Source organism: Aethalodelphis obliquidens, unplaced genomic scaffold (genome assembly GCF_003676395.1).
Source record: "Aethalodelphis obliquidens isolate GAN/ISIS:26980383/991018 unplaced genomic scaffold, ASM367639v1 scaffold20, whole genome shotgun sequence".
In the NCBI taxonomy this organism is placed as follows: domain Eukaryota; kingdom Metazoa; phylum Chordata; class Mammalia; order Artiodactyla; family Delphinidae; genus Aethalodelphis; species Aethalodelphis obliquidens.
In genome coordinates, this window is record NW_020837964.1 from 1,632,282 (window position 1) to 1,652,988 (window position 20,707).

Genomic DNA, 20,707 nt, shown 5'->3' on the forward strand with positions numbered 1-20,707 from the left:
GACTGCCCTGGTGGTCCATTGGGTAAGACCCCGCGCTCCCAATGGAGGGGGCCTGGGTTCGATCCCTGGTCAGGGAACTAGATCCCACATGCATGCCACAACTAAGAGTCCGCATGCCGCAACTAAGAATCCACATGCCGCAACGAAGAAGCCCGCATGCCACAACTAAGAAGCCCACAGGCTGCAACTAAGAGCCCTCGTGCCGCAACTAAAAGATCCCACATGCCTCAACGAGGACCCGTGTGCTGCAACTAAGACCCGGCGCAGCTGAAATAAATAAATAAATATTAAGGGGGGGGAAAAAAGAAGCCTCTGATTCATTACAATTGTTTTAAAATTATAGGAACACACTAAAGCTTTAAAAGAAATGTTTAAGCTTTTAAAGCTAAAAATTTGTTATATGTCAATAATATCTCAATAAATAAACCATTTGTACATTAAAAAATAAAGAAAAGAGGGACTTCCCTGGTGGTGCAGTGGTTAAGAATCTGCCTTCCAATGTAGGGGACGTGGGTTTGATCCCTGGTTGGGGAACTAAGATCCCACATGCTGCAGGGCAACTGCTAAGCCGGCATGCTCTGGAGCCCATGCACCACAACTACTGAGCCCACGCGCTCTGGAGCCCATGTGCCAAATCTTCCACAATGAAGAGCCCACACGCCACAACTAAGACCAGAAAAATAAATATTTATATATATATATATATATATATATATATATATATATGTATGTATATATAAAACAAAAAAAGAATAAAAATCAATTGTTTTAAAAGAAACACAAGCATTTTTCTAGTTAATCAGTATGTTCAGTTCATGAAAACAAACAAACCTGAACCAGCGGGCTTGGAGCCACTCTCGGTAAGTCTGGCTCCACAGGACCCCGCTGGGCAGCAGGGACAGGTCCCTGGGTCCCCACACTGCACATGGGCACTTGCACTGGCCTCCCAGAGGGCATCTACCAGGACAGCAACCCAGGTGGGCCTGCACCCCAGGCTCAGCTCGGTCCTACCTACTGCCCGTCCTTCAAGTGGCTGTGCCTGGCCTCAAAGCTCAGAAAATGGGGTTTTACATTCATCCAGATAAACGTCCCCATCCACACACTTGATCCCATCACGCCACACAATTCAATGGAGGCTGCTCCTGAAATGCTCACGGGGGCACGTGAAGGGTGAGCTGCCACGTACTGAGTTGTGCAGCTCGTCACAGGAAGCTTCGGCGCCTGCCGCTTCCAATGCCAGCACGACACAGCTTTAGGGTTGAAACCTCACATGGCTACACCTAGGATCACAATGAGGCAAAATCCCCATTTACGGCACACTTGCAAGGAGGAAAGGAAGCAGCCACCCCAAAGAAGCCAAGTCCATTTTTCTTTTTCCCAAGTAGAACACCATTGCTGAATGACACCCCATCCAAGTAAACTTACAAACATGTTTATTACAATGATTAAGCTTTAGCATCAAAGAAAAAGGTTTTCTCTCTTTCTTTCTCTTCTTTTTTCTTGAATTTATTTAAAGGATCTCATTCAGGCGTAGAATCTGAAAAATCTGGATCCAAAATGCCAAATAGGGTTGGCAGCAGTCCACTGCCCTCTGTGCTCTGGGAATTCAAGAGAATAAATAAATAATTCTCAGAGCTGAGAGCAAAGTCTAGTCCAGGCCAGTTTTAATTAGAAATAACCCACAGGCGAGTGGATTTCGGTGCGTCCCACAGCTGCTGGACTGCTCTGGGCCAGGTGCGGCCTCTCCGAGTGGAGGGGCCAGTGACGCTGCAGTGGACAACTCGTCACCCACCATCCAGAGGCCTCGTCACAGCCGACAAGCCCCTCAGGGTCGTCCTCGTTTGTCCTGGGAGATGACAGACTTCCCAACAACACTCACGCCAGTGCCAAGTGGCCTAAGGAATCTTAAGTTATTTTTTAAAGCACATGATCCGGATATAAAATAATGTGGGATTTATATGCTTCTAACGGTTATTTTAAGTATCTGAGGTACAAAGTACTTGTAGAAGTACTTTATTACTCGGAACGTTAACCGATTTCTCATTGTTTTTTGGAGACTTCCTTTTCTGTGCTCTACTACCCACACTTAAGACACACGTTTCTCATTTACTTATGTGCTTATAAATTAGTCATTTTCTAACTTAAATATACACTTTTTTCATTGATATAGTAGGGTTGAATTCTTGACCTTTACTTCTGCCCAAATTTTCTTGTTAACAGCTTTCGATTACTGGTAATTTTTATTTCTCATTTTTAGAACATTCACGGAGGAAAATGCCAGACTTAGTATCTTCTTTGAAAATCATTCATAAACAACCTATTCTAAACTATGTCTAAGAAAACAAAGGAGTGGCCTTTCCTTCTATTAATCTAACATTAACTTGTATAAGTAATGGTTTTATTAACGATAGTAATAAATCTGCTGCCAACATACAATAAGTGTATTCTATAATGGGTTGATTTTATGTCACAATACGATCCTTTAAAACCAGAAAAGCTAACTGAGTTGGATTAACTAGATTACACACCTGAGTCTGTATTAGAAAACTTTACTCTGATTTCACCACTTGTCAATGCACACGGAGGTCTCTCCACGATGACAGCTTCTCCCCAGCGGAGGGAAGCGCTCTGGGTTTCCTGAACGGGAGAGTCGCTAACACGCCCCACGAGCCCCCCCGTCACCGGAATGCTGGAGAGAGAAGGGGCCTCCCTGCAGTCTGGAAGTGCCTTCCCCCAAGCAGCCATCAGCGCCATCGTCAGACGGGACGTGGCCCACGAGTCAGGCCGCGCTCAGCAGCAGGCCGGGCGTGGCCATGGCGGGTCCATCACTGGCCTGCAGGAGAGGACAGGGCTGGTGGTCCCTGCAGACCTGCCCTTCTCCCCCATCCTCCTTCTGAAAACGGGCAGACTGGAAACAGCACAACTCTGTGACTCAGCCCGGTCACCCCATGGTGTCAAACGAGGACAACCTGCCCGCCAAGGTCCGTCCTCCCCCCTGGACCTGACACCCAGGGAAGCCCCAAACGAGCAGCCTCAGGGTCCAAGCACAGCTGCAGCGCCACCTGCAGCCCCAAGGACCCGTCCTCGTCCGCCCAACCTCATGGAACGGCCACAAACCACCGACGGTGCAGTATGAGCGGCACATCCCTGGGTCCTGAAGACGACCTCTTCCCGACACAGGTGACAAAGTGACACGCCACCACGAGAGCCATCCTTACTCAGGGCAGGAAGCCTGTCTCACTCTCGCCTCACCTCTCAGAGCAACAGTCCTCGAGGGCGGGGCCCGGGGGCGCACTTGGTTATACCTGAGACCCCACGGGTTTGGCAGGCAGAGCCAAGGAGGCTGCCAGCCTTCACGGCATGAGACAGCCTCCCCGACAGAAACCTTTCCCACACAGATCCCACAGGTCCCATTCATGGGCGTGAACAACATGCTTCTAACTCTCTGAGCCCAGAATCTTACTCCATTCTACACTCATACACAAAGTATTTTTGGATAGTTTCAACGTAAGGTGAATTTTCCCGGAATTTCACTATTGTTTGAGTCTAGAAAAAACTACACTTTGCTTTATGTGAAACTTCATCAAGAACTGCTCATTTTGAAATATTCCACCACCAACTGGTATCTGAGTCCCAGGGTGACAGCCCTCCCAGCTGCCAGCTCTGACATGGGAGGTTTGGTCCTATTCACTAACTCCTTATGTAGTTCCCCCAGCCTTTTCCATATCAAAATATATGTTATTTTATTATACATGACCATCCTTTTATTTCTCCTTACATTATTATTAAGACATTACATTAGTTTTTAAATTACATTTTCTAAACATTGCATTTTAGGATATGAGGGCATTACAAAAAAATTATTCTTTAAAAAAGGCACTGGCTGGGACTTCCCTGGTGGCGCAGTGGTTAATACTCCGCGCTCCCAATGCAGGGGGCCCGGGTTCGATCCCTGGTCAGGGAACTAGATCCCACATGCATGCCACAACTAAGAGCTCGCATGCCACAACTAAGGAGCCCGCCTGCTGCAACTAAGATCCAGCACAACCAAATAAATAAATAAATAAGTAAATGGACAACCAGCTTCTTCAAAAAAAAAAAAAAGGTACTGGTCCTGGTAGGTCTGAGCCTCACTGCCTGCAGAGAGGACACACTCCACAAATGTTCACTGGGAGAAAAGATACGGCTGACGCATCAGGACAAGGTATAAACACAGGGTGAATCACCACGGACCAACAGGCCTTCCCTTTGGGGACAGAGACCCCTGGGGTCCCCCACCCCGGCTGGAGAGCAGCTTTCGGGGCCACGCAGGGTCTCCAACACCCCAGGACACTTCTGAGAGTTAAAGGAGGCCCACACTGCAGGCGTCATCCACGGCTGTCCCAGGCAGACCAGGACAGGCAGCCACCTTGACACGAGGCACATACTTGAGCACCCTCCTCAATCCCACGTGCCCCAGGGCACACGTGGGTGGACCTGCAGATGCGGCAGCAGCCTGGCCGTGGCTCCCCCTCCTCTGAGCCCCACCACCCTCCTCCGCAGACACACGGGAGAGAGGCAGCAGTTGGCCCAGAGAGCCACGACAAGACCCTCAGTAAAAGCCCCAAGCTCTGGTCAAGCGCAAGGACAAGTGTTGCCATCGTCACACTGAGACTTCCTCGTAGCCCACCGTGGGCAAGGATAAAAACACCAGTGGAGGGCTTCCCTGGTGGCGCAGTGGTTGAGAGTCCGCCTGCCGATGCAGGGGACACGGGTTCGTGCCCCGGTCCGGGAAGATCCCACATGCCGCAGAGCGGCTGGGCCCGTGAGCCATGGCTGCTGAGCCTGCGCGTCCGGAGCCTGTGCTCTGCAACGGGAGAGGCCACAACAGTGAGAGGCCCACGTACCGCAAAAAAAAAAAAAAAACACCAGTGGAACTGATGGAAGGAGCCGCCCACGACCTGAGCTTCCGCTCATCTCAGCAGAGCCCATGACGGTGCCCTGGACCAAGGACAGGCAAACAGGTCAGAGACAGAGGCACCCTTCCCATCGGCCCACACTCTCCAGAAGCTTTGATTCAAACGGCACCTGAACTACTACACGTCACTACCGTTAGGCTCTAGATAGAAAAACAAAATACAGGCACAATAAAAACTATAGACACGAATGGAAAGTTTGATATACTCAAGTGAAATGTATAAAAAGCTACCTATGGGGCTTCCCTGGTGGCGCAGTGGTTGAGAGTCCGCCTGCCGATGCAGGGGACATGGGTTTGTGCCCCGGTCCGGGAGGATCCCACATGCCGCGGAGCGGCTGGGCCCGTGAGCCATGGCCGCTAAACCTGTGAGTCCGGAGCCTGTGCTCCGCAACGGGACAGGCCACAACAGTGAGAGGCCCGCGTACCGCAAAAAAAAAAAAAGCTACCTATGAAGAAAAAATTCTCTCAAGACTAGCCAGATGGAACAGAAAAAAAAGAGAAGAAACGAACGTACAGCTTCAAAGCTCCGGTGGGCCAGTTCCAAAGGAGAGATGCACCAGCCTGGCTTATGTCAAAATGAAACTGTGAGGACGACCCCAGCCGCCCCGCAGAGGCCCCGTGTTTCCTTCCAGTCTGACTAGGATCCCGCCCTGAGAGCACCAGGGGGCATGGGCCCGGGGAGGAGGTTCTTACCATCGCACTTTGTTGCAGGTCTGGGTGGCGCCGAGAGGAGAGCCCGCCACCATGGGCACCTGGATGGGGCTGTGCTGCTTGTTGGTGACCAGATCCAGTTTCTCTTCCAGTGATTTACATGTGGCCTCCAGAGCCTGCAGCTTGGCTTCAATGCTATCCAATCGCAAGCAGATTGTCTGGTTAATGGAATACAGGAATGACTGCAAGTGAAAAAAAGGAAAGCTTCAGGAAGGGCATCCTGAACTCCAAGGAGATAATTCCAAGGAACATCAAACAGTTATTTCCCAGACTCAGCTGTATCTGTTCCCACAGAACGATCCTCGCACTTCAGCTCTTTAGTTATAAGCCAGAAGCATTTCACTAGACAAGCTCGACCTTGTGCACTCACAATGTGACTACTTAATCGGGCTCTTCTCTGTGTAGTTGCGATTCTTAGTTACACTTAAGTCCGTATAACACAAGATGTAAGTGGACGTTACAACGCAAGTTTCTATTCATCAGTAAACTTACACATAAAACTGGTCAAATTCTACAATGAAAACAGATGACATCCAACATCAAAACGGCCCGGAAACCCGCCTGCTCGTGTTACACTCCCCCGAGCCCCACCCCCAAGGTGAAATGTGGCAATGACTCTCCCGCGCGTGGGAGCAGCACGCCTGCCACCTAGTGGCCACAGAAAGAGCAGCCTCGCCTTCCACTGCTGCCACCCAAGTCCCGCCGACCACAGGGACGTGCGTGGCTCCAAAGGCAAGGAACGGCTCAGACAGACACCGGCCAGGAGGCTTGCCCCTCCCACGGCGGCTGCCCCGGCCCTGGGGCGGCGGGGCACAGAGGGAAGCAGGCTGCTGCCCCCGCTGGCCTCACCAGCCGATACTGGGAAACGGGCGCCAGCCCGGAGCAAGCCCCTGGGGCATCCAACCGCCCAGCTCAGCAGTGAGGGGGGCAGGGGGGGCAGCAGCTGAAATAGTGAAGAGCTCGTATTTTACCTTGTCTCTCTCCTTTTCTGCCCTTGACTTCAAAGGGAAAAATGCCCAGAGTGCCAGTCACATCAGCAGGAAGGGGACAGACCGCGGAGAGCAGACGGGCACAGGGGCCATTCGGAGCAGACCGGGACCCCAGCGCACGGCGGCACGGAGGCCGGCCCCTCTGCCCACTGGTCGCGGCTGACCCACTCCGGCGGCCGCTCCCCTTCCTCACGGGAGGTGACCCCACAGCTAGAGCCACGTGGTCCATCACACCGTGCGGCTGGAGTCAAGGCCCAGGAGGCGGGGAAAATGGATACTCTTATTCAGTGCTTTGAACAGACTGAGCTGATCTTCTGAAGAAATTAAACACATCTGTCTAACTGCCCGGTCTGTACGGCAGCAAGGGCAGCAGTGGGGTAAATAAAACCCACACACTGTCCCAACAACCTGCTGCGTCTCAAGCAATCACCCCCCTGACAAGTCCCATCGCGGGAGAGCTGACACATACGGGAGAGGGCTAAATCCCACACCCTCCGCTGACTCCCCCGCAGGAGCACGGGCCGTGGAGGCACGGCAGGCCGTGCCAGGGTCATGTGGAGACACAGCGCGGGCGGCCCATCCCCTGAGAGTGACATCGAGGCAGCGCCCGAGGCCCACTCTGACCTAAGACGTCGCGACAACCACTAGCCGCTGGCTGAAGTCTTGAGATCAAATCACCGATGACCCCACTATTTTTTATAATTTGAAGACATCAACCATGCGGCTCCCAAATTCCCTAAACACAGTGAAACCTCATCGTCTTAATTCTGAATTAGAAGTGATTCTGCCTGGAGTTTGGACAAACATCACTGTTAATACACTAATAACACAACTTCACAAATTAATAAAACAAAGAAAGGCAGAGAATAGTACTTTTAAATAAGTCTTCTATATACAAGGGATATTAACCAAAAATCATCCAAATCTATTCCTTTTCAAGAGCTCTGAGCAACCTAAGTGTCCAGCGACAGATGAATGGATAAAGAAGATGTGGCACATATATACAATGGAATATTACTCAGCCATAAAAGGAAACGAAATTGAGTTATCTGTAGTGAGGTGAATGGACCTAGAGTCTGTCATACAGAGTGAAGTCAGTCAGAAAGAGAAAAACAAATACAGTATGCTAACACATATATATGGAATCTAAAAAAAAAAAGGTCATGAAGAACCTAGGGGTAAGACGGGAATAAAGACACAGACATAGAGAATGGACTTGAGGACACAGGGAGGGGGAAGCTGGGGCAAAGTCCGGGAGTGGCATGGACACATATACACCACCGAATGTAAAATGGATAGCTAGTGGGAAGCAGCTGCATAGCACAGGGAGATCGGTTCAGTGCTTTGTGACCACCTAGAGGGGTGGGATAGGGAGGGTGGGAGGGAGACACAAGAGGGAGGAGATATGGGGATATATGTATATGTATAGCTGATTCACTTTGTTGTACAACAGAAACTAACACAGCATTGTGAAGCAATTATACTCCAATAAAGATATATTAAAAAATTAAATTAACCAATTTAAAGTGAAAAAAAAAATAAAGAGCTCTGGCAATCTGGTGAGCACACTTTTCCTAGCACACGGGTGCCGGGTTCAAGCCGGGGCCTGAGGCCCTGCTCGCCGACCAGGGGACGGGGCTGAGGCGGGGGCGCTTTCACTGCACCTTATCCACATCTGACTGCTGTGCTGTTTACCACACACGCCTCTTTTGTGATAAAATTATAACTGCACTTTATTTTAAGACATAATGTGGGGTTACTGAAGCAGCGGCCCTCTATCCATTAGTATGAAATAGAAATTTAACTGAATGTGTCTTTAAACCACGCCACGTATCTTTAAGCTCACGCTGCTTCTCCTTGTTAAAAAGATGAGCCAGATGTTTCTAAACACAGCCCTACAGAAGCAGAGGGCACAGGAGAGGTCGCTTTGGTTCTCTGCACTGCTGTCCTAACTTCTCACAAGTGCTGGTGTTTATCTCCGTGGCTCTGCAAACTGCAGACCAAACAAGCAAACCCAAGAACCAGCCATCACCCACGACTGACTCTGTGGTTTCCCAGACCCCATCCAGCAAACTTTAAAATTCAGGTGACTTAAACGATAGGCACAAAAGTGCTTCATCACTAGTAGAAAATATTCGCCACAGGAATTGTGCACTTTCCCTCCGTGCACGATAGGTCCACGGGTCTACGGAGGACGAGGCCTCATGTGGCAGCGATCCCAGTTAAACCACGTGATTCTTCAAGGGAAAACGTCATGCCTTTATGCATTCGTGGGGGGTTGAACAGTGACTCCCAGAAATGATACGTCTACATCCTCACCCCCAGAACCTACAAACGTGGCCTTTCTTGGAAACAGTATCTTTCCAAACGTAATCAAATTAAGATGAGGTCATCCTAGGTTAGGGTGGCCCTAAATCCAATGAGACTGCCCTTATAAGAGACAGAAAAGGAGAGACACAGACAGGGAGGAGAGGCCACGTGAAGACGGAGGCAGAGACTGGAGGGAAGCGGCCACGAGGCAAGGGACGCCTGGGGCCCCCAGGAGCTGAAAGAGGCAAGAGGGACACTCCCCCAGAGCCTCTACAGGGAACTCAGCCCTGGTGACAAACTGATTTCAAACTTCTGGCCTCCAGGACTGTGAGAGAGTACATTTCTATTGTTCTAGGTGCTCCCCGCTCTGCCCCGCACTGTGATAATTCGTTACAGCAGCCCCACATAAGATACGAACAAAAACATACATTAACATTTTTACCTTTATAGAAGGGTCCTGGCAATTGCTCTCTAGTCGCTGACGTTTCAAAGCTGGTTCATCTTCGTCTGTCACGACATGATTCTCCAGTACAACTGAAAATTAAAGGCAGAGACAAAAACACTTTAATTCAAAAAGTTTTACAGAGCTGTTTAATATTAAGACAGGAAACAGTTCTGACACCTGAAGTGTAGAGGGGTCACCTTGAGGTGACATGAGAAATGGCACAACCTGCTTCACATTTTACTTTTTACAGGTTTAACTTAAAATTCTCAGTCAGGCAGAAAACAGGATCTCTCCCTAATCTCAAGAAAAACTGAGATACCGGATAAATTTTTTCACTAATGCGCCACTGAGCTGACCCCAACACCGAGACAGCAGGCTTTTCACTCAACGCTCTATCCGGCTTCCCTTTTCTGATAGAATCCAATCGCTAATAATGATTTCTTCCCGACTTTAAAATAAAGTCTTGTCAGCCGGCCACCTCATTCCAAAATCAAAGCCACTCTCTGAATATTACATTTTCTGAGGTGCTAATCATCAAACTTGTCTCCAACGTAACATGCTAAGTTACAGGGAAAGCTGCTTCCCCGGCCAGTGTGGCTGAAATCAAGGCCTCCCACCAGCACCTTCCAAGGGGTCTTCAGGGCTTCTCCACGGATGAGCAACTTGGCCCAAGTTCAAGGCCAGCACCACATGGTCCCAAACCCGGTGCCTTTACACCTGTATGTGCCAGGTGATTCGTCGCAAAACTCTAAAATGTAAAGACGCTGAACAGACCTGCGACTCTAACGTGAACCGTTCAGGGGTCCCAGGCGAGACCAGTAAGCTGGTTTCCAGAGCTAAGTTGTCACCCAAAGCTCTACCTCACAGAAACCAGCCACGGGCCAACGATGCCAGAAGCATCCTGCATACCAGAGGGCCCTGCATAGTACACTGTGTCTCCACACCTCAAACACCTCCATGAAATGTGTGGGAATGAATTGTCATTAAGGTAAAAAAGGAAAAATCCGTGGCTACAAGTGCAAAACACAGGTTCTCAGAACCTTCATCGAAGCCTACCTACTCCCACGGGACGCTGGTAATTAAGAAAGGACTGGGAGGACGGGGAGACTCCGGCAACCGCTAGTCTGATCCTTTTAACTTGCTGAAATCCAGTCCAGAGAGGTTAAGCGACTTGACCAGGGTCACACAGCTGGTTTCCTGTAACTACAGGAAGGAGACTCCGAGCCCTTGGCAGAGCGAAGCACCTCAGGCTGTAAGCAAAGGGCAGCAGAGCAGATGAGGGAAAGGAGACACAGCCCGTGGCGGGGACAGGGGCACACACCTGGGTTCCGGCGCTCACTTTCTACGGGCCGCGGGGCTGCTAGTTTACTTTCTTCTTGGTCCTTTCTTACTTTGTTTTTTATCATTCTGCATGCATTACTTTTAAAATTAGACAAAAGAACTCAGTGTTCATTTTAAAGCCATCACGATCACCTGCAATGACAGGCCCGATGAAATTTACAATCGTACGTGTGTGCAGATGGGCAAAGAGACTGCAGCCATGTGGTGAGTGCGTGCAAAGTCACAAGAACCTAAGCATTTTGATTTTAAATGGAAATCAGAAAAAAACGGAAGGACGTACATGCCAACAATTTAAAAGCAGTTCTATCACTAGGATTATGGGAAACTTCTATTTCTTCTACTTGCTTGACTATACGGTTTAAGCATAACAAAGTTCACATTTCAGAAATGAGGAAAAAAATCATCTCAATCTTAAACCCACTCAGGACAATCGTGTGGGATGCAGCACAGTGCTTGCCGGTGTTGGGGGAGCCCTCTGGGGCCAGAGATGGCAGGCCTCCTGTCTACGGAAGCCTCAGGGAGCCCTGCACACAGTAGGTGTTCACTACACAGCCACAGCTATACTTCTCAGTTAGCTAAGGAACCCACATGGAACACCACCAGGATCAGAAGTGACTTCTCTAACCCTTCCTTGGACTGTAATCTACAGAGAGAGAATTTAATTGGGAAGTAAACTGTCAGAATGTTAATAGTTCTAAAAATGCTTAAAATCTATATAACTGGAATATTTTTCTTCTACAGCATCGCAGTGTGAGTGTTTTCTAAAGAAACGGTCATCCACCCACCAAAATATGAACAGCTGTTTTTAAAATTGTGATGTACAGTGACAGTGCTGCGTTTTTTCTAGTTCACTGGTTTCTGAGGTGTGGTGCTAAATGAGGTCAAGTCTTCACATTCTCGCTCTAAACAAACTGGTTCACTTTCACAGAGAAAACTGGGGTTAAACAGCTACATTCAGACACCCTGACTTGGCTCAAGGATCTGACAGGTCTTGATCTTGCCAGTTACCAGGTGACAGTGCTTCTCATAAACAACTCAGAGGCAAAATGACAAAAACTGACTAAAGGATAGCGTTCGTGAAAGGGTGCCCCAATCTTCTCTTTGTGGCTGCTTGTTCAATCCCGAAACCACGTGCTACCCACCCTTCCACGTATAACTACTTTCCCAGTGAAGCTTTTTCAACTAACACAGCAAAGCGATCACACAAGATAGACACCGTCATACTTTCTTATGAGATTTCTGAAAATTCTCTTTTCTGTGGGGAAAAAAGTTGGCATTTCAACTCTACTATTCCAGAAAGAATAACCAGACAACCAAAACACTATGTGATTTAATTTGTATATGCTTGTTATTTCAAACTTAACAGAAATATAAAACTTTACAAAAAAAAAAAAGGAGGACCCTTACTAAGAAATCTTTTTATAAAATAAAGTGCTAACAAAGTATTTCATAGGTGAAGTAGTTCAAGATGAAGTTCTTGAAATTTAGGGTTTCCCTTATAACGTGTCTAATATCTAGTTAAGGTTCCAAAGTAGATGGGTGCCTTTAACGTGACTAAGGAAAATTACCAGCCCTGGCAAAAGGGCAGGAAAGTCACCTCACAGAATAATCGGATAAAGTGTGTCTTACCAAAACTCTGAACATACACAGCAGTTCAGCTTCTGGGAACTTACCCTACGAAAGTATTTGCTGCAGTACGCAGCAAGGACCTTTGTAGCAGGGTGTACTTAAAAGAAAAACAGTGTTAACGATGTTAACAGCGTGCCCAGGGAAGAGGTGGATGAAGGAGGGAGCAGCGTGCATGGAACACCTCGCAGGTGTCCACGTGCAGGGCAGACTGTCCACAGCAGCGGAAGAGGCCCAGATGTGACCACAGGGGGCTTTCAAGGGGAGCCAGGGGAGCTGGGGGCAGGGCAGGAAGAGGGGCCGAGGCTGGACAGCCACGTGTGGTGCACAGGTGGGCCGAGGGGAGGCGGAGGGACCACCGGGATGGGCATGGGGCTGACAGAGCTCACGCGCTCTGGTCCGGGTTTTTCATACGGGGCGCGCACCGCTTTTTCTCTTGCTTTACTGAAGGGAGAGGAAACTTGTGGAAGCGCTTTGGGCTTTTACAGACTCGGGGGAGCGCCGGCTCCCTATGCCCGCGCTGTGTACCTGGGTGGTCGGGACTCAGCTCCTCCACGGCAATCTGCACCACATCCGCCAGGTCCTGTTCTGACATCATCCAGGACGAGAGGAGAGTGGCCGGTCAATGGGCAGGAATCAGACTCACCAGGCACGGGGTTTCTGTCACCTAAAAACAAAAGCCAGGATAGCGGAGAGGGAGATGAACGATCCTGACCTTGAAATGCTGGAAACTGCTAGCCACGTTCTGTATCCAAGAGGACACCAGAAGCCTGTGGGTTTTTTAAATATAGGGTTCTTCTTGCCCCAAACCACCAAAAGGTTAGTGTCCTTTGAGAACTGAGAAATGGCCCCCAAACATTTCTCGCTGCCTCTGTCCTTCAGCACCAGACTAGTCCCCACCTCGCCAGTCCATTCCCACACTGCCTCCTAAGTCACCTTCCTAAGAGAGCTAGAACGCGTCACCCCAAGCCAGACGTCCCTGGGTCCCCTTCTTGCCCACGGAACACGTCCTGTCCCTCGCCTGCCCCTGCCGGCTCTCAGATCCACTAGACACACCACACCCCGGAGAACACTGAAAACATACCTCCCGAATTTTACCCAAAAGGACCCTTCCGCCAAGGCTGTCCCCTCGCCCCATTTCCACTCCTCGCGGCATCCTCCCCTCAGGCAGGCAGAGAGCGGCAGCTCCTGGGAGGACTGAGCCCAGCACCGGCCCCCTGCCCCAGCCCGGGGCCTGTCCGCCACCACCCTGCCGCCGCAGAGGTGGTACCACATCTGCAACACAGTGCGTTCCTTTCTTCCTGATCCTCAAACGCTCTGATTAGGCCTAGACACACCTTCTCCAAGACAGAAATGAGGCCACGTCACTCCAAATAGGACCCATCAACACAGAGGTCTAAATGCAGTACTTGCAGACAGGATGCCCGGAGATCAGGAATCAATGCCACCATAATACTTTTATCATTCTACACTTTATATTTTAATTACCTATAAACAAGTATTTATGAAAGAAGTAATGTATCTTCCCCAACTGGACTGCACGTTCCCTGAGGGCGGACAGCAGGCACCCAACTCTACAGCACAGCGCCTGCCCCGCACGTGCCCACCCCCACCATGCCCACGCAGGGCAGCTGTATTAAGAGTTTCAGATCACCTAGTCTCAATCAGGAGTCTACTGACAGCTCCTTTAAATGGCTAAGTTCCAAAGGCATAAAATTAAATTCGCAGGTTCCACACCTGTTCGTAAATCCTATAAAGCCAGATTTAAATTCTACAGCTTAAACGGTAGCAGCGCCAGGATTTCTTAGGGACAGCCATTTGCAGAAGGAGCCAAGCTCCTCCCTTAAATTTCCCTTCACAAAACGAACACAACACCTTCACGTAGGTGCAGTCCATCAAATGGCCGCGGTGTGTTACCGCCATTTAGACACCTCACGCGAGACTGAGGAAAGCACGAAAGCACCAAACGTCCCTTCCAGAGCAGACGCCCATGACAAACAACTGGGCGGGGCCGCAGAGGCACTGCCGAGAGCCCTTCAGAAGTCCAGCTGGGGAGGGGTGGCAGTGACAGACAAACAACTGGGGGGGGGGGGGCCCGCAGAGGTACTGCCGCGAGCCCTTCAAAAGTCCAGCTGGGGAGGGATGGCAGTGACAGAGATTTTTAATCTCTCAAATGAGGACAGCGAACCCAGGTCAGGGTCTGTAACAAGCTGAGAGATCGGGTGTTTCCTGAAGAGCCCCAGAGCATGAGCGAGTGGGCAAACCACTGACAGCACGAGGTCCTCAAGGGTGCAGCAAGGAGGAAGCAGGGGTCAGCGAGAAGGAAAAAACGGGTCTGCTTGGAAACAGTGGCTGAACCCAGGAGGTGAGCACCACTGGGGGCAGACAAACGCCAGGGCAGCTGCGGAACGGCCACAGGCCAACATTCTGGGCCACGGACGCTCAAAGACTACTCATCCAAAGCTCCCTCCTGCGCTAAACACACTGGAAAGAAATGACTAGAATAGAATACGAAGCATACAGGACAGGGAGAATGAGAGTCTAATTACGGGGGGGAGAGGAGAACAGCCAGGAGAGCGCAAGAAAACAGCTACCACATGTTTTACAACTTTCTAAAAACAACAGAAAATAGAGCTCTAGGACACGGAAATTAGAAAAACTATTCTAAATCTAGCCTTCCTTCCATATATCCAGGAAAATAAATTCCACAGAAAATTAACAAAAGAAAATATTGAGGTCAAATCTCATGCCAAGGTGATATATTTTAAAAGTGAATAGGAGCAAAGTAGCATCACTACAGACAGTTAAAGTATGCTAGAAAGACATGTCCCTAAGAGATGCAAACGCTATCTTAATATTTCAAAACAAACTAATGCTCATGAAAGAAATTATATAAGGCATCACTAACCATGAACCAGCATTAGAAAAACTCAGAAATGAGGGCGGGAAACTCAGAAAAGATTAGAAATATAAGGAAAATAATTTTGGAAATGAAGGCTAAACTAGAAGGAATCCAAGAGCAAGTAAATACAATAAATTACACCGTAAGAAAAACAAAATGGGGGCTTCCCTGGTGGCACAGCGGTTAAGAATCTGCCTGCCAATTCAGGGGACGCAGGTTCGAGCTCTGGTCCGGGAAGATTCCACGTGCCGCGGAGCAACTAAGCCTATGCACCACAACTACTGAGCTTGCGCTCTAGAGCCTGTGAGCCACAACTACTGAGCCTGCAAGCCACAACTACTGAAGCCTGCGTGCCTAGAGCCCGTGCTCCGCAACAAGAGAAGCCACTGCGATGAGAAGCCTGCGCATCGCAACGAAGAGCAGCCCCCGCTCGCCGCAACTAGAGAAAGGTCGCGTGCAGCAATGAAGACCCAATGCAGCCAAAAATAAATAAAATAAAATAAATAAATTTATTTAAAAAAAAAGAAATGAAAGAAAAAAGTTGAAGAAAAAGTAGCTGACAAGCAAAGAGGATGCAACATATGTTTAATAGGGGACTCTACAAAGGAAACCAAAGGAAAGCGATGAAATGGAATACTACAAGCAAATCCGAAAAAACTCTTCAGAAATGAGGAGAAAACATTTGAAACTGCTTATGAAAAAGACACACCATAAACCTGGGGCAGGGCAGGCAGAACAACCAATACCAAGACACATTCTAGTAAAATTATTTAAAGAAAAAAAGAAAAGTTATTTTAGACATCTAGGCAAAAATACTGGACACCTTAAAATGGTGGGGGGCAGGGCAGGTTATCCAACTACAGCAGAAGAAGGGAGACTCACACACACAAGACACTCGAGGAAAGTAACGGGAGCCTTTACACCCAGACAAAGTGAGCTTCAGGTACACAGGCAGCAACTTGTGCCAACATAACGCACTCAGAGAACAGCGCTCCCAGAAACCCTTCCTGAAGAAACTGCTGGAAAACAAGATTCAGAAAACCAAGGTCACTTGGAGAGACAACATATGAGCTGGTCAGTGGTGAGCAGCCTACGTTTACATGGAGAACCGAGACTAAAGGAGAAAGCAGTCTGCAACGGCTCTATGCTCTGACAACGGAGATACAATTTACCTGCTTAGAAATGGGGAGAAAAATTGGGAGAATACACACAAAACAAATTTTAACAATTTTAACAATCACACTGGGTGGTGGCGTGGGAATTCCCTCCGAGAATTTTCCACGCGCAAATGAGGATCTACAGGATATTCCAATTCTGTCACTCCCGATGTCCTGACAAGCAGATCCAGAGGTCGGGCAGAAGAGGTCTCGGGGCTGCGGATCTGACTCCAGGCATGTATTGGAATTGGACATATGAAGTCAGGCGTGTGTGCAGAATCCAGGAGCTGAATCCAGGAGCAGCGTGCCTCCCTACAGCCTACACTGTGAAATACCGCCTCTCACCAAGAGATGAGGGCTTCCTGGAGAAATGGCCAATTCCACATCTGAGGCAAGGAATATGCAAGATAACATCTTGTCATCCCAGATGTAGGGAAGCGATCAAAGACATCAGGGCTGTACCAAAAGGACTCAGAAACCAACTCAAAGATGCCCCTCCTGGCAAAAGGTGGGAAAAAATGACCCTCAACAAGGGTAACCACGTCCATGGGCTGAAAAAGAAATATTTTTAAATTCATTAAACCGGGGGGGGGGGGGGGGGGGGGGGGGGAGGGGCGGCGTCAAAAAGGCCCCTATAAATTAAAGGAGACTTCAATGACAACAACAAACAGGCAAAACTATGATTTTCTCTATTTGTATTGTATTTAATAAAGAGGTTTTTCTTAAGGCAAAATTCAAACAAAGTGGAAAACACTTGTTACACATGCACCAAAGAGCTAATTTCCTTCTTTCACAGCAACAGAAAAAAGACCAATAAAGCTAATCAAAAGGAGGATAAGAATGAGAGTAAATTCACAGGGAAAAAAGTCGCAAAGCTTTTAAGCACGAGAAGACACGACCTCTCAATGCAAATTTCAACCAGCCGCTCAGTGTGACAGGCGTGCTAGAGGCCTGTCAGGACGCAGGCGCTCTTGTGCACATTTGATGGGAGCTTAGCTCTGAAGACCAATAGGCAACAGGCATCAAAGTGCTGCTGCCCGGCCCTGACCTTCCCACCAAGGAATCCTCCCAGCACAGAGAGTCACACGTTTGTGCAAATATCTACCCACCAGAGAAACAAAAAACCAAGGCATTGCTTTTAGCAGCAAAAGAATGGATGATGCAACCTGAATGCTCTTTTAAAAAAACAAGTCTGGCACAGCTGAACAATGAGAGACCAGGCAACAGTCTAGAACAGGGGTCCCCAACCCCCAGGCCACGGACTGATACCAGTCTGTGGCCTGTCAGGAACCGGGCCGCACAGCAGGAGGTACGTGGCGGGCGAGCGAGTGAAGCTTCGCCTGCCGCTCCCCATGGCCCCATCACGCACATTACCGCCTGAGCCATTCCCCCCACCATCTGTGCAAAACTTTGTCTTCCATGAAACCGGTCCCTGGTGCCGAAAAGGCTGGGGACTGCTGGTCTAGAAGGACCAGTCAGAGCTCTCTAAGGAACGACTCCCGAGATGCAGTATTACATGAACAAAAATGGGGCAGAATGTGTGCAACACACTTAAAAAAAAAAAAAAAAAGCTAGACATGCACACACTATCCCTGGGGCACGAAGATGAAAGGAAATTATATTTGCCTTTTTTTATCATGTACATTTATCAGCTTTTCAAAAGTAAAAATACTTTTTAAAAATGGTCAGACAACTAAATATTGAGGCGTCCACCGTGAGGAAATCCTCACCTCCGACCTCCCTCATGTGCAGTACGACTCTCAGCCCTGGCACCCGTTCGGCCTCACCCGCAGCCCCAGGACTCAGAGGCAGGCAGGACCTACAGCTGGGAGGGCCCAGCAGGCCTTACCGGGGTTATTCTAAACCTGGGTCCTCTGAAGGTGACCTCTGAGCAGATTAACTGTGGTTGGTACAAAGACCAAAGCCACTAGGGCCATAACTTGGTCTTTTTTCCAAACTAAGAACCAAAGCAAGGATTATTAAAGGGGTACAGTGGACTCCTTCATGAAGGCAGTGGCCCTCAGTTAGATAATACCACCTTTGAATTGATGGATTTAAAACGTTTTAGGGTCACACACTGCTTTCAGGATCTACTTTTTAAAAAATTACAGATCCTTTTCCAGGAAAAAAGCACAGACACAGTCCTGCCAAGTTTCAGCGCCTCATAATTACCAGAGACTGCTGGCTGCCTACCCCAGTACCTGCTCTCCCTGATGCTCAGTGTTACAAGAATCCGAATTCACAGGGCATGGGGCCACCAGAGAGCACAGCCGCTGCTGCAGCACACCGTGGCCACGTGACCCACTCTGGCCAATGGGGTGTGAGCGCAGACGCAGTGCGGGGCAGCTCCTGGACCCTTCCTCCTCCTTGCCCTCCTGCTGCTGGCCTCCTGGACTGCCTGCCTCGGACTTCCTTTACACCAAAGGAAAATCACCAACCACCTGCTCTAAAAACAACACATTTTGGAATCTGCAGCATGCAGCCAGGCTTAACCTCCGTGACTCACCCCATGAGCCATGGGCCACACGTCCCAGGTTAAATACCTGTCTCTCACAAATGGCTGGTGGAAAGTTCTCAGGTGCCCAACTTAAGCTTTTCCTGATTTCTAGAAGCTCCGTGAGTGACTTAAGAAAATACTCCGAGCTCACCATAAAATCCTGACTCCTACCCTCTTCCAAATGAGGACACCACACAATTATCTAAGCTGTTTACTCAAAATGACTCTACTGCCAGGATAAAGAGTCATTTAAAATTCTGCTAACAGTGAACGTTTGAACAGAAAAAAATTAGGGCAACAAGCCCAAGAAAACTGGAACAGAACGATGCATGTGGATGCCAGCTTGGCAAATGAAATTCGCCATTTCTCAGAAATCCTGGAGACAGTCCAGTCTTAATATCGTAAAGGAGCTGGACTGCGATTACTGTTCAATAATGTCTCTAAACAGCAATGACAACAAGCCTGTGAAGAGAGCGTCTTCCAGGGTGCTGGCGGAAAAAGAGCCCACCGACCCAGATCAACCACCCAAGGGCTCAGCCTCAGGGGGCTGGTAGAGTAAATGACCTGAGACACCGCAGTCACTCATGTGAATGGAAAGGTCTCCAGAACACAGTACTAACAGAAAGGCGTATGAGAGGAAAATTGCATGTATGTGTAGTCACGTGTCCGTGTGTGCAAATGCACACGAGATGCTCTGGAACGATACACACTGAACCAAGGTGACACAGGAGGGAAAGGGTACAGATAAAACAACCTGACCTTCATCCTTCATCCTTCTGGACTGCTGAGCTTTGGCTGCGCTGGGTCTTCGTTGCTGTGTGCAGGCTTCCTCTAGTTGCGGCGAGCAGGGCTACTCTTCATTGGGGTGTGTGGGCTTCTCACTGCAATGACTTCTCTTGTTGCGCAGCACAGGCTCTAGGCACACGGGCTTCAGTAGTTGTGGCTCGCGGGCTCTAGAGCGCAGGCTCAGTAGTTGTGGTGCATGGGCTTAGTTGCCCCGCGGCACGTGGGATCTTCCCGGACCAGGGCTTGAACCCGTGTCCCCTGCATTGGCAGGTGGATTCTTAACCACTGCGCCACCAGGGAAGCCCCTGGACTGTTGAACTTTCTATAAGTACGTATTACTTATTGTGCTTATTATTATTGATATTGTTTTTCTAAAACAGAGCAATAAGTACACGGATGAGGCCAAGCACATCAAATCTGGATAAAAATTAGGGAGCCTTCTTCAATCCTGACTTCAATCCACCTCCCAGCCTACAGCATGTGGGCATCCACAGCCACGACTACTCGCGCAGGTACGCCCTGCCGTGCCCTGCCCTGCAGTGCCCCTTCTCCTGGACCATGGGTCAGACTATCCCCTCTCCCTGCGGCTCAGCGCTGGACCTCTTCTCATCCGCACTGAAGTACCATCTATCTGCTGACGGCTCACAATCCACTTCACCTCCGACCTCTCCCAGGAACTCCAGATCTACGTGACAACCGGCCTCCAGGCCACTTCCCCGGAGTGTCTAGTCTCAACGTGAAGGAATCCAAACTGAACTCGTACCTCTCCACAACCAGCCGACACCTCCAGACTTCCCACCCCAGGTGCTCAGGCCAGAACCTTTGGGCCTTGGTTCTCCTCTCTCATCCGACCTATAGGCAGAATCTCCCACTGTCCTCACTCTGGCCTTGTCATTGCACATCTGGACCCACGCACTGGCCCCCACCTGGGTCTCCCTGCTCTGCCTTTGCCCCAGAATTACTGCCAATGTTTAAAAGCTACGGGA

General features: G+C 49.3%; 1 protein-coding gene across 10 annotated transcripts in view; it reads right to left on the bottom strand.

Annotated features, from left to right (window-relative positions):
• The window catches only part of BANP (BTG3 associated nuclear protein), a 104,583-nt gene that overhangs the window by 65,707 nt on the left and 18,169 nt on the right, over window positions 1-20,707 (bottom strand). For 5 of the 10 annotated variants that reach the window (XR_003435368.1, XM_027119014.1, XM_027119015.1 and 2 more), the window contains exons 1-4: window positions 12,908-13,019; window positions 10,734-10,885; window positions 9,410-9,501; window positions 5,651-5,850 (exon numbers count right to left, since the gene is read on the bottom strand). Coding sequence is in view for 9 of the 10 variants with exons in the window: in XM_027119014.1 (XP_026974815.1) it covers window positions 5,651-5,850; window positions 9,410-9,501; window positions 10,734-10,818 (377 nt within the window). In the remaining variant the exon portion in view is untranslated. Of the gene's footprint in view, window positions 1-5,650; window positions 5,851-9,409; window positions 9,502-10,733; window positions 10,886-12,907; window positions 13,047-19,694; window positions 19,811-20,707 lie in introns of those variants that run through there. The other 5 variants (XM_027119017.1, XM_027119013.1, XM_027119016.1 and 2 more) reach the window with 2 other exon arrangements.